This window comes from Sminthopsis crassicaudata, chromosome 3 (assembly GCF_048593235.1).
Source record: "Sminthopsis crassicaudata isolate SCR6 chromosome 3, ASM4859323v1, whole genome shotgun sequence".
Lineage (NCBI taxonomy): Eukaryota > Metazoa > Chordata > Mammalia > Dasyuromorphia > Dasyuridae > Sminthopsis > Sminthopsis crassicaudata.
In genome coordinates, this window is record NC_133619.1 from 342,293,046 (window position 1) to 342,306,245 (window position 13,200).

A 13,200-nucleotide genomic window follows, 5' to 3' on the forward strand; every position below is an offset into this window, starting at 1 on the left:
TTTGCAAATCACTCACTACCTTTTCTAATTCAGTGTTTGGGGCCTCTAATGCTGCAATGTGGATGCAAGTTTAAATAAAAACAATTTATTGTGGGCCGAGGGTTTTTTTTTAAATTAATTCCATATTTGTATAAATCTGTATTTTAAAGCAGCAGCTGTAAAGTTAAAAAAAATTATTTCCATTAAAAATCTTTTGAAGAAAATATTTGTTATTTGAATTTCATATCCTCTGTAATTAAAGTTTAATATAACAGCATTCCGTAAGCAGCCTTTTTATTGTCATACCATTGCCTAGTTTTAATGTAATAAAGTGTGTTTTAATATTGAGAGACTCCAGTCTTATTCCTCTTAGCTCATTGATTTAGGATCAGAACTGCCCTGAACCTTTAATGTCCTGGATGCTAGAAAGGAGCTTTTGTGCTTCCTAGCTCTTTGTCTTGGGTTCCGTTAATGTAGGTTTTTCCAAGTAAGTTCTATCTAACCATTGTATTTTTAACCCTGATAAAACTTGTGGCCTAATAATCCAACTACCAAACTACCAGAGTAGGAAAGAATTCTTTCTCCCCTTGTCTCAGCAACTTTTACTGTTATTTGTTATGATAGCATGTATTTCTTTGTGTTTAAAATTGCTAAACCATAACTTCCCCCTTAAAGTTGTTCATCTCTTTCTGAAAGTAATTAATAGTTTTGCTGATTTGAGCCCCAGATGTGTTTATCTTGTTGAATTTTAATTGTTTCAAATGAAATAATTTTGATTTTGAAAAACTGAAAATTTGGGTGACCAAATAAGATGGATAGTCCAGATATTGCTAACAGTGTGCAGAAGACTACCACTACTATGTCTGGAAAGTATTCCCCTTTTCCTCTTGCAAGGGTTTCTTTGATTTGTTTTCTTTCCAAAGGCTATAGAAGGCTCACTGAGGATCTTCCTCCTGGAAGGAGGCTCCTGGGCCATCTTCAGCCACATGGTATCCTTCCTCAGACTGAACAAAGAAACTACCCCTGAAGAAAGGGGCTGGGGTAGGATTCCTAAGCAAGTCCCCACAGGAAGAGTGACTTGAATTTCTACAAAATAGCCTTTATTTAGGCTACTGAAGTGAGTTGTTTCTGGTAGAACTACAGTAACACTGTAAAAACTATTGGATTCCAACATTTCCAAATGAAATAAAATATGGCTTCAGCTACTTTTTTAAGGCTTTAAAATTCTTTTTTGTGGAATTTTGCCCAATCTTAGTATTGGGACACTGATACCTCTTCTTCTTTCTTTTGTATGCAGCCCGAGCCAGCTAGATGAAAGGAGAAGACAGATCAACCCTTAGAAACAAATTTATTATCAGCACAGTTTAAAAGGTTTAGCAGTTGGAAAAACAGATTTAAGTATAGTACAGAAGAGGTGGTGAACTTCTTCTTTTAGTCCAGAATCAAAGGCTGACAATCCATAATTTCATTTCCTGTAGTGTGTAACCTTTACCTGCTTCCTGGTAGGATTTACTCAACCCCAACTATTAGTATTTCTGAAAATTGTTTTCAATGGAGTCCTCATTTAGACTTAAAACAGGATTTGTTTGATTTCCCTACCCTTCCTCCTTGTCTTTTAGAGAAAGGATTGGAGGCAAGCAGTGTCAGCTTATAGAGAGGATGTACAAGTAAGCAGGATCAAAAAGCAGAAGAGTAAAAATGTCATTTTGATGAGGTAATAGGGAACCTCAAAATGATGAGGTAACTTGAACCAAATCATGAGATAAATACCTAATAATGAGGTATATACCTCAATAGGATTAAGTGAGGTCTAGTGGCAGGATTCGGGGTACAGGGAGTCACATGGAGCTCCCCTGCAACCCCCTTAGGATTCGGCGCAAGGATACAAAGTTAAATCAGGTCTAGTGGTGGAGAGAGTCCCCTGTAAATGAATTTACAGGCCCGAAAACCTAGATGGGTAAAAGATGTTTATTGCAGGGTTTGGAAGCAAGGTTAAGGTTTGGTTAGTAAAAAGCATTAGATAGAGGAAGATACACACCGAAAGCGGCGGGGACAGAGAATCTCTGATGCGAGCATCTTGGCTGGCATCTTTCAAATCTCTGAACCAAAGATGGTTCTAGCTTTGCTCTTTTTATCTGCTTGAAGAAGTAATGGGCGGAGCTCAGGTTAATTCCTAGAAGGCCAGATTTTTGGCGGGCTTTATCCAAGCCAGCTCAGATCCAGTGGGGGGCTGGGTATAAGCCCAGACTAGTTTGACCAGATCTTGTATCAAAGTCCAAGTCCCAAAGGAAGTTGGAGATCAAACAAGGAATACCAAAGGGGCTACCGCCCTCAACAATTTCAACCTTCCAAGAATGAAAAAAAAAAAAAAAAAAAAAAAAAAAGCATTCTGGGCCTGACAGTATCATAGCCTCCTTTGTCACATATTCATTTAATAAAGTTCTCCATGACCCCTGTATTTTCTATCTTTACTCCTTATGCAAAGAAGCAGCCATATAAAATGTCATTGTATTTACATCCAATGGGATACAAGAGTGACTTGGAAAATATAATTACTGTGCTTTTTTGAAGGTGGAAGAAATCTTAGAAAATTGATTCCCTTTTGGTTGCTAATTCTGCTTTCCATCTGTTACCATGTTAGCGTACTCTCTTAAAAGTCTACATTCTTAATTGACATCTCTTTGGAAGGAGAGGGGGAAAAAAGAATGTCTACATTGAAAAATAATAATAAATTTCCAAAATACATTTATTGTAAAAGATTTTTTAAAAACATTTCTTTTGAAATACTAAAGAGCGGAAAGAGACATATATGTGCCAAAATGTTTGTGGCAGCTCTTTTTGTTGTAGCTAGAAACTGGAAGATGAATGGATGTCCATCAGTTGGAGAATGGTTGGGTAAATTGTGGTATATGAAGGTTATGGAATATTATTGCTCGGTAAGAAATGACCAGCAGGAGGAATACAGAGAGGCCTGGAGAGACTTACACCAACTGATGCTGAGTGAAATGAGCAGAACCAGAAGATCACTGTACACTTCAACAACAATACTGTATGAATATGTATTCTGATGGAAGTGGAAATCTTCAACATAAAGAAGATCCAACTCACTTCCAGTTGATCAATGATGGACAGAGGTAGCTAGACCCAGAGAAGAAACACTGGGAGGGGAATGAAAATTGTTAGCACTAATATCTGTCTGCCCAGGTTGCATGTACCTTCGGATTCTAATGTTTATTGTGCAACAAGAAAATGATATTCACACACATGTATTGTACCTAGACTATATTGTAACACATGTAAAAGTGTATGGTATTGCCTGTCGTCGGGGGGAGGGAATGGAGGGAGGGGGGGTAATTTGGAAAAATGAATACAAGGGATAATATTATAAAATATATATATATATATATATATATATATAATAAAAAAAAAGAAAAGAAAAATTATCCATGCATATGTTTTGAAAATAAAAAGCTTTAATAAAAAAAAAAAAAACATTTCTTTTGATTCAAATAAAGTTTTTTTTATTCATTGAAAAAACAACAGCAGCAATTTTGTGAGTCACCTTTCAGATGTTTTATTCAAACTTGTGTAATAAATAAATGAACAAATATAATAAATAAAAAAATTGAATTAAATTAAATAAAGGCTATTTGTCTGCTTGAGGCACTGGAAGATGCATAGAGAGTGACTTGAATCAGAAAAGAGATTAGAGAGATCCTAATGATAATGATGATGGTGATGTCCCCAAAACACCCTGAGCCTTAATAAGAAACTGTCTTACTAAGATACTCAAATGTAATTCAAATTGTTCTCATTCCCCTCCCCAAAAGGGGGAGGGAATCCTTTAGCTATGTCTTTATGACTTTTTCTCTTTCAAGGCTGCCCTTATTTTTTTTTAAGTGAATAATTTTGTATTAGGGATTTCATGAATCTTGAGATGATTAGAAATATCTTGGTGTCATAAAACTAACTTTGAGAACCTAGGACTCGTAGCTGAGTAATACGTGATCAATAATAACATATGGATTTAAATTATTATTTTTCAGAAGGGGATTGTTGTCTCTGCTGGGTACAATTTTTAGTCTGTGAGCTTCACCTGTCTTTTCTTCAGCTGTTTTTTTAGACATAAAAGAAATTAGAGACTCATACTTTTTGAAAATTACTTTAAAAACAAACTGCTACAATCATAACAATCATTTCTCTGATTGGTATAATATTGTATTTCAGAGTGCTTTTATTTACCCTGTACTGTTATCTTATTCTTGGAGAGATATCTTCATGTCATCTATACAACATCACATAGCATTTTTACAAATATTGCAAATATATATAGCATGATGAAATAGTGACTATTTTGGGGGAAAGAAAAATGTGACCATAAAAATTTGTCTTCACTTTGGACTAGGGATCAAGAAGCCTGCAATCTAACATTGCCTCTGCTGTTTACTGACTGCGTCGTCCTGGATAGGCTTGTTGATGTTTGTGAGCTTTTTTTCTCTTATCTATAAAGTGAGGTGGTTGAACTAAACTAAAGGCTCTCGTTTCCTGCTCTGATATTCTCAATTAACTTGTCTGGAAATCTGTTTGCAGGACACATCCTATCTGTTCATCACAGGCCCTGATGTGGTCAAGTCTGTCACTAACGAAGATGTCACCCAAGAAGAGCTTGGAGGGGCTAAGACTCATACCACAGTGTCAGGTGAGGAGTTCTTGCCATCCAATTATTCTTTCCCACAAAATGACAGAAACGCCTCTTAAAATGGATGATAAGCATAATCTATAAAAAAAAAAAGTTTTCCAAAGATTTTCTAGAAAAGATTTTCATAACTTGTGATAGAAAGAGCCATCTGCATCCAGGGAAAGAACTGTGGGAACTTAGAGTGGATCACAACATAGTGCTTTCACTTTTTTTTGTTGTTTGCTTGCACTTTGTTATCGTTGTCTTTTTTTTCCCTTTTTGATCTGATTTTTCTTATGCATCATGATAATTGTGGAAATATGTTTAGAAGAATTGTACATGTTTAACATATATTAGATTACTTGCCATCTAGGGAAGGGGGTAAGGGGAAAGGAAAAATTTGGAACACAAGGTTTTGCAAGGGTGAATGTTGAAAACTACCTATGCATGTATTTTAAAAATTAAAAAAAAAAACTTTTTTTTAAAAAAGAAAAATTTCCATGCTTCCAGAGTGGTAACATTTCTGACTCCAGAAACAGTAAGTAGGAGGTTGCTGCCGCAGTGCTTTTTGCTAGTGTTTTTTTTTTTTTGTTGTTGTTGTTTTGTTTTGTTTTCCTGTTGTGTTTGCTGGTTTCATTGTAAAAAGAACCAAGAAGATATAACTGCCCAGAATTCATGGAAGGTTACTCCAAATTAAAGTAGAGGTCCCTTTTGCACTTGAGAGGAAATAGACTGTTTTCAGTAACTTTTCTTTAAGGGTTTACATTGCAATTTTTAAAATTCTAAAATCCCCAAGAGAAATCTTGGTTAAGTTGTCAGACCAGCTCAAGCTTTACTACCTCCCTAGTGAGGGGCTGACGCCATTAACAGACTGGGGAAGTGCTGCTGGTGTTTGAGAACCACTTCTGCCCTTGTAGGTGTACCTGGAGACAGCCTTTCTGGTTGTGGGAGGCCTCTGTCCATGGGTGATGTACACGTGTGGGAGGGTGTTATGGTGCAGGTTTAGGCAAATCACTTTACTCTTCTGCTTCCAGTTTCCTTACCTGTGAAATGAGGATCTTAGAGAGAAGAATGGGGAGGGGTAGAGAGAAGGGGAAGGAAACAAATACTTATTAAGAGCCAGATGTTGCTTCATTTGATCCTCACAACAATACTGTAAGGTGGGTATTGTTACTATCCCCATTTTACAATCAAGAAAATGGAAACAACCAGATTAAGTGTCTTGACCACAATTGTGGTTGTTTGTTCACTTGTTGTCCAACTCTAAGCAATCTCATAGATTTTATCCATGGGGTTTTCTTGGCAAAAACACTGGAGTGGGTTGTCATTTCCTTCTCCAATGCATCCACATTTATAGATGAGGAACTGAGGCAAATGGTGATTAAATGATTTGCCCAGGGTCACATAGCTGGATAAGTGTCTGAGTCTGGATTTGAACTCTGGACTTCAGACCGTTGGTTTACCCATTGCTCTACCAGCTGCCTTGCTAGACTAGATGATTTTTTACCCCCATGTTTTTATTTTATTTTTGATCTCTTCCTAGTATTTTATTTTTCTAATTATGTGTAAAAATAGTTTTCAACATTCAGTTTTTCAAAAATTTTAATAATAGCTTTTTATTTTCAAAGTACATGCAAAGATAGTTTTCAACATTCACCCTTGTAAAACCTGTGTATCAATTTTTTCTCCTTTCCTTCCCCTCACTTCCCTTCTCTAGATGGCAAGTAATCCAATATATGTTAAACACAACATTCAGTTTTGTAAGATTTTGGGTGCCAAATTTTTCTTCTTCCCCACTTTTCCTCCCCCTTCCCCAAGACAGCAAGCAGTCTGATGTCGGTTATACACGTACAATCATTTTAAACACATTAACCTGTTATAGAATAAATGATCCTTAAAACTCTTTCCAACTCTAAGTTTTATGATTTTCATCCTAAGTTCTTCCTTTAGACCATCCCTTCTCTTTGTGATGGGAAATACAGTATAGGCATCTTATATCTTGATTCAGATTGATTATTGAGCAAATTAGATATGTGGAGTTAATGAAATTAGGTCTCACCTGACTAAATTTTTCTTAATAGTATTTTTTAATCAAAGACTTTAAAGGCATGAGAGAAAAGGAGAGGGGCTGATTATATAACAAAAAAGAAAAATAACAAATTAATTTTCTGGGACCTTAGTACTACTAAGACACTAAAAGACCCAAAAGAAGGCCTCTATCTAATAGCTTTTTTACTGTGTTTATGAAAAAATAGGGATCAGAATTTCCCAGGAGGAGATGAGGAGAACTTGCAATTTGTATTGTTGGGTGGTGTGCTCATACCACTGAAAGTATTTATTTTAATCAAGTATAATAAGAACATCCTAAATTAGATAATCAACTTATATCTCTAAAAAAATTACAGAATGTTAACCAGTTTCTTGATATTCTTTTTAAAAATTTTTTTAGTTTTTAAAATCTAGAATAAAGTTGGCTTGAAATAGGTATAGCCAACTTTGTTCTTTGTGTTTCTAGTTTCTTTTTTCTACAATCCACCTCCCACATAACTGTCAAAATAATCTTCATAAAATGTCTGACCACGTTATCTTCTGCTTAAGAATCTTTGGTGACCAGGTTACTTATACCTTCAGAATCTAATACTTAATGTGCAACAAGAAAATGGTATTTACACACATATATTGTATCTAGGTTATATTGTAACATATGTAAAATGTATGGGATTGCCTGTCATCAAGGGGAGGGAGTAGAGGGAGGGGGGGATAATTTGGAAAAATGAATACAAGGGATAATGTTATAAAAAAAAATTACTCATGCATATATTCTAAATTAAAAAAAAAAAAGAAAAAAAAAAAGAATCTTTGGTGACTCCTTGCTATCCTGTAGGATAAAATAAAAACTCCTCAGCTTAACATTTAAAGTTCCTTACAATCTGGTACCAGACTCTTTTCGCAGATTTTTTTTCCTCCTGCACAGGACCCTTTATCTCCTCCTCCAAAGTATAGCCAATCTAACCTACTGGAGGTTTCCTAAATTAACAATTCTATCTTTGCCCTCTGGAGCTTTGCACAAGCTATCCCCAGGGCCTGGAATTCACTTTATCTTCACTTCTCTGTCACTAAATTCCTCTTTTTCTTCAAGGTTCAGCTTCTGACCTACTTGCTGAAGTTAGTCTTTTAGGATTCCTCCCTACTGAAAATTAATTTCTTTTTCCTTCTCTTTATATCTTATAATTCTCCAATAGGTTTTAAACTCCTTAAAGCTGAAATTATTTAACATTTTGTCCTTATGTCCCCAGCACCCAGCAGAGTGCCTTACACATAGTAGGTGTATAATAAATATTTATTGAAACTTGAGCTAAGATATCATCCTAAAATCCAAACTAACTGGGTAGTATATGTTTAATAATAATTGTTTTTCTCTTTCACCACCTGACAGCTCCCACAATGAAATGCCCATTTTTACACTTCTTAGGTTTGAATATAAATTACAGATGGTGGTATCTGAGGATTTCATGGGTTGGAACATCATACTAGTTACATCAAGCACTAGAACTTTATGAAGCCATTAGGAGGAGATCTGGAATCCCTCAAGAATTCAATTTAACTATTCACACAAGAAAAAAACAAGTGAATGATTAACATCTCTCTGGATTATGACATGCAATTAGAAAAACAAGCTGTAGGATTTGTCCATCAGCTATACATCTGCTCATGCCAAATTCGCGTAGATGCAGGGTGGGCTCCAAGGCCGGCTGCTCTAAACCTAACAGCTTAGTTCATCTTGCCCTGCAAAGATCACCTGACCAAGACCAAGGTCACAACCATAAGCCCCAGAAATGATATTTGAACTCAGATCTTCTGATTCTAGCTCCAGTTCTTTCCATTGTACTCTTTGTATGTGTTTTTCACTTTCTTTCTTTTTTTATTAATTTTATAATTATAACATTTTTTTGACAGTACATATGCATGGGTAACTTTTTACAACATTATCCCTTGCACTCCCTTCTGTTCCGAATGTTCCCCTCCTTCCCTCCACCCCTTCCGAATTGGATTCAGAAAGTAAAAATAACCTGGGAAGAAAAACAAAAATGCAAACAGTTTACACTCATTTCCCAGTGTTCCTTTTCTGGGTGTAGCTGATTCTGTCCATCATTGATCAGTTGGAACTGAATTAGATCTTCTCTTTGTTGAAGATATCCAATTCCATCAGAGTACTGGATGCTACTTTTATGCTATGAATTTTACCTTTTCTGGAGCCCTTAAGACTCCATATTGTTTTAGGGCAAGAAAAAAAAAAAGCAGCCTAAGGAAGGAGCTATTATTTAACAGCAGTAGTCTTATATAAATTTAGTGTCATAGGATTTGGAAACAGAAGGAGCCCTAGAGGTCATCTGGTTAGTGTGCCCCTCTGCCATACAGAAGAGGAGCAGAGATGATGGCCTGGAATCACAGATGACAAGTACTGAGACCAGCTGCAAACCCGCCACTTCCTACTTGAAATCCACCCTTCCTTCCCAGGCTTCATGGCACAAGTGCGTGGTGAATGGCCTGCTAGATGAATGCAGGCAGTTAAAGGGCCTTCTTTCCATGGCAGGAGAGCTGCCCACACACGGTAGTTGGGGGCCAGCTGAGGCGTCTGTGCTCCAGCCGAATTTCCTTTTGCCTTTGCTTTCTAGGAGTGGCCCACAGAGCCTTTGAAAATGACATAGATGCCCTATTTAATCTTCGGGAGTTCTTCAACTACTTACCTCTGAGTAACCAGGATCCAGCTCCAGTGCGGGAGTGTCACGATCGGTGGTAAGTGACAGAAACCTCTCAGTGAGCTTTGGAATTATGGCTTTATTTGTCTGAACCAGCTTTAGGATAAATCTTTGATAGCTTTACTTTTTGGGCAATTTGAAAAGGAAAGAGTGCATTCAGGCTTTTGTGTACTATAATGACAAATGACTTAGCCCTTTCAGATAGCAGAAAAAGTTAGTTTTATTTTTCCCCTTTAAGACATGAGAGAAAAGAAACCAGGCTTTGGAATTAGAAAGTATTTGTGCTTTGCCACCTAATACTAGCTCTGTTACCTTGATCACATTGTCTAATTATACTGAGCCTCAGTTTACTCATCTGTAAAATGGAGGTATGAATGCCTATATTGCCTGCCTTAGGTCTTTGACATAATGATCAAAGTGAAGAACCATATGTAAAGAGCACTTTGTAAACTGTCAAGCACGATACAAATGGAAACTGGTAAAATAAGTGTGTCCTAGGCCAGCAGCTAGCCGAGTTCCTTCCATACAATAAGAGTTTAATCGATGCTTGTTGTATGGGGTACAAGATGAGAGAGAGAGAGAAAATTAGTTTCCAGAAGACATAGCATTGGCAGGAATAAGAGCCTTAAGTTTTCTCCAAACTGCAATAGATGGCTTTGTCCCCTTTTGATTTCTTGACCCTATATGGTACTTAAGTTCCTGGAATCTGAATTGTATCTTAAAGATAAAACATTTGTGCCTATTGAAATGTGGGATGAGGATTTTAAATTGGGTTAACAAAGATGATTATATATTTGTTACAAACTAATCTGGGTCAAGGATGCCCTGTTTCTTGGGGGGAAAGTTACATTAAACAAGGCAGCTTCCTTCATCTACTTTTCTCATTCCATTTCCTACCTGCTCCTAGAAGATATTACAATCATTCCTACACGGAGAGGTTTTCCAAAGGACTGGACATAATAACAACCATCTTTATAAGAAAAGCAAAGTCTCAGAGGTCTTTGCTTCTGAAACATTTTTGTGCTTATTCTCAATACTTGCTCTTTCCAGAGGAGCTGCAACTATGTAAGAGAAAAAAGAAATCACTTTTTCCTTTTGTCCTTTTGGATCTCTGCTGTACAAAGGGGTCTTTGCCAACAGTGACTTTTCCTTTTGGGGGACTGAAGTTGGCTTGGATCCTGGATAGCCTGTCAGAGCTGGGTGGGATTTTGGAAGTCGTCAAGGTCAGTCTCCTCAGTTGGAAGATGATGAACCAGAGACCCATTTTCTGTGATCTCATACTCTGGAGCTCTGAGGTTAATTAGCTGACATTCTCTTTGCCCCCATTCGACCTTGGACAGGCAGTGACAGCAGATGAGGGTATGGCCCTTTTCTCTTAGCTGCATCTGCTCTCTTTGGGGGAGGTAGTGAAAAATGTTCACTGAAAACCTGAGGCCACTACTTTGAAACACATCGCTGCTTATCTCAATCTCCCACACATTTTAACTTTTGTAATGAGCCTTTATACTCTATGTATTTTATTTTATGCATTTAAAAAGACATGATTTTTAAGCAGGGGTCCTTAGTTTTTTGCAGGCTGCCAGAAGGGCCCTGACACAAAGAAAGGTGGCTTTGGAACAGGTGCTTTCTTGTACTGGTAAGGGGAATTTCTTCCTCTGGGTGTGCCCTGTATCAGTGAAGCCACACTTCAGGCCAGATATTGCTAAGTGAAATCTTTGGCCTTTTCCTTCTCTCTGCTTCACCTGTCACAACAGAAAAGGACATTCCTGTTCTTTCATGGATTTCAGGGGTCAGCCTTCTACCCTTTATGGTTTTTTTGAAGCTTGGAGGCCTTTGCAAAACATGCACTTGTATTTCCAAAGCACTCTTTTTTTTTGATTTATATTTTTGAAGTAGTTGTATTCATTAAAATGAGCTCTTTTTCTGTTTCTGAGATTGTATCAGTTGATAATGTTGCTAAAGTTTTCCATTATTAGTAATGTGCAACTAATTGGGCAATCCATTCTTGTTCAGTGGAAAAAATAGTGATTGTTTATATTGAAATGAACATTGATGATTGTGTATTTATGAGTGCTAATTACACGATTGATTTTATGATTCTAACCATCCAAACTTAAGACTGCAGAGTTGATGGACATTTTTTGGACTTTGTGGATCCTTAGTGATTCACAGCTAGGTTTCTGGGTAATTAATTTTTTCATTTTGTCCCCAGTACCCAGGGCATGATGGGTGCTTAATAAGTGCGTGAGGGTAACACATTTAACATGTATGGGATTGCCTGTCATCTAGGAGAGGGAGTAAAGGGAGGGAGGGGAAAATTTGGAAAAGAAGTGAATATAAGAGATAATATTGTTTTAAAAAAATTACCCATGCATATGTACTGTCAAAAAAATTATAATTATAAAATTAATTTTAAAAAATGAAAAAAAAAAAGTGCGTGAGGATTCATTACTGATCCTATCTGCGTCTCTTGTGCTTGCTTTCAGTGACCGCCTGGTTCCCGAGCTGGACCTGCTTGTTCCCTTGGAGTCTACCAAAGCCTATGACATGGTGGATATCGTCCATGCAGTAAGCGCTCCCTCTGACCTTGCTGACCCTCCCCACTAGCCAGGGGGCAGACTTGCTAACTGCTTTGGGTGTTTCAGAATACCAGCCATGGAGGATTTAAAAGATTATTTCATTGAGCTACTTTGCTCTTATGCTTATGGTGGTAGTCCTAGGGGCACACCTCATTGTCAGAATAGTCTTCCCAGAGGATTCTAGGAAGATGGCAGAGCAGGGGGGAAAACCTCAAGCTCTGGGGAGTCCTCCCACAAACAGAATAAATCTGAGCCTCAGAGTGAATACTGACTGGTAAAAGACAAGGAAGATGGGATGGAGCAGGTGTCCCGGGACAGCCCAAAGAAGCTCCCAGGCCAGGGGCCAACCAGTGGAAGAGCACCCACCCGGGTCCCTGGGACCAGCTGGGTTTGCCTGGAGCCTCAGCAGAGCCCCAGGAACTCCCAGATAGCAGAGGGAGTCTGACCCAGGGAACCCTTGCTGAACAGGAGGCCGAGCCCAGCTGTGCTAAAGGGAAGAGGTCCTGGGGGAGAAGGGACAGCAGCAGGTGAGTGCAGAGGCAGGGGACAGGGCACCTGCAGGGGGGGAGGGAGTGCTGAAGGGAAGCCAGAGGCGCATTCCCCCAACCCAGGAGCAGAGGTGCTTACATTAGTAGTTCTCATTAAAAAAACAAAAAGGAACAGGCAAAGAATAAAGACTCACTCATAGAAACTTACTGTGGGAATAGGGAAGACTGGGATTCATCTTCAGAGGAGAATAGTGAAGTAAAAAAAGCTTCTTCTGCCCCAAACAGTTATGCTAAATGGCTCCCCACCCAGAAAGCATTTAGAGAAAAACTCAAAAAGGTCTTTAAGAATCAAGAGAGAGATTGAGAAAAAACTTTAAAAAAAAAAATAAGAAAAGAAAAGAACCATTCAAGGAAAACAAGAACATTATTAAAAAAAAAAAAAAAAAAAAGAAAGAAAGAGTAGAAACTAACTAGAAAAGGAATTACTGAGTTTTAATTTTTTTGAAAATTAGAATTCGGCAAAGGGAAGCCAATGAAGCTATAAGAGACCAAGAAATTACAAAATAAAATAGAAAAGAATGTAAAACATTTTATAAGAAAATCTGGAGAACAGATCAAGTGAAAATATAGGAATAATTGTACTGTCTCAAAACTGTGACCAAAAAAAAAGAATCTTGACACAATAATGTAAGAAATAATCTAAGAAAATTGTCCTG

General features: G+C 37.5%; 1 protein-coding gene across 2 annotated transcripts in view; it reads left to right on the plus strand.

Moving 5' to 3' along the window:
* PCCB (propionyl-CoA carboxylase subunit beta) overlaps positions 1–13,200 on the plus strand; it is a 61,731-nt gene that overhangs the window by 25,712 nt on the left and 22,819 nt on the right. For both annotated transcript variants that reach the window (XR_012488124.1, XM_074301600.1), the window contains exons 7-9: positions 4,570–4,678; positions 9,334–9,454; positions 11,904–11,985. Coding sequence is in view for 1 of the 2 variants with exons in the window: in XM_074301600.1 (XP_074157701.1) it covers positions 4,570–4,678; positions 9,334–9,454; positions 11,904–11,985 (312 nt within the window). In the remaining variant the exon portion in view is untranslated. The remainder of the gene's footprint in view (positions 1–4,569; positions 4,679–9,333; positions 9,455–11,903; positions 11,986–13,200) is intronic.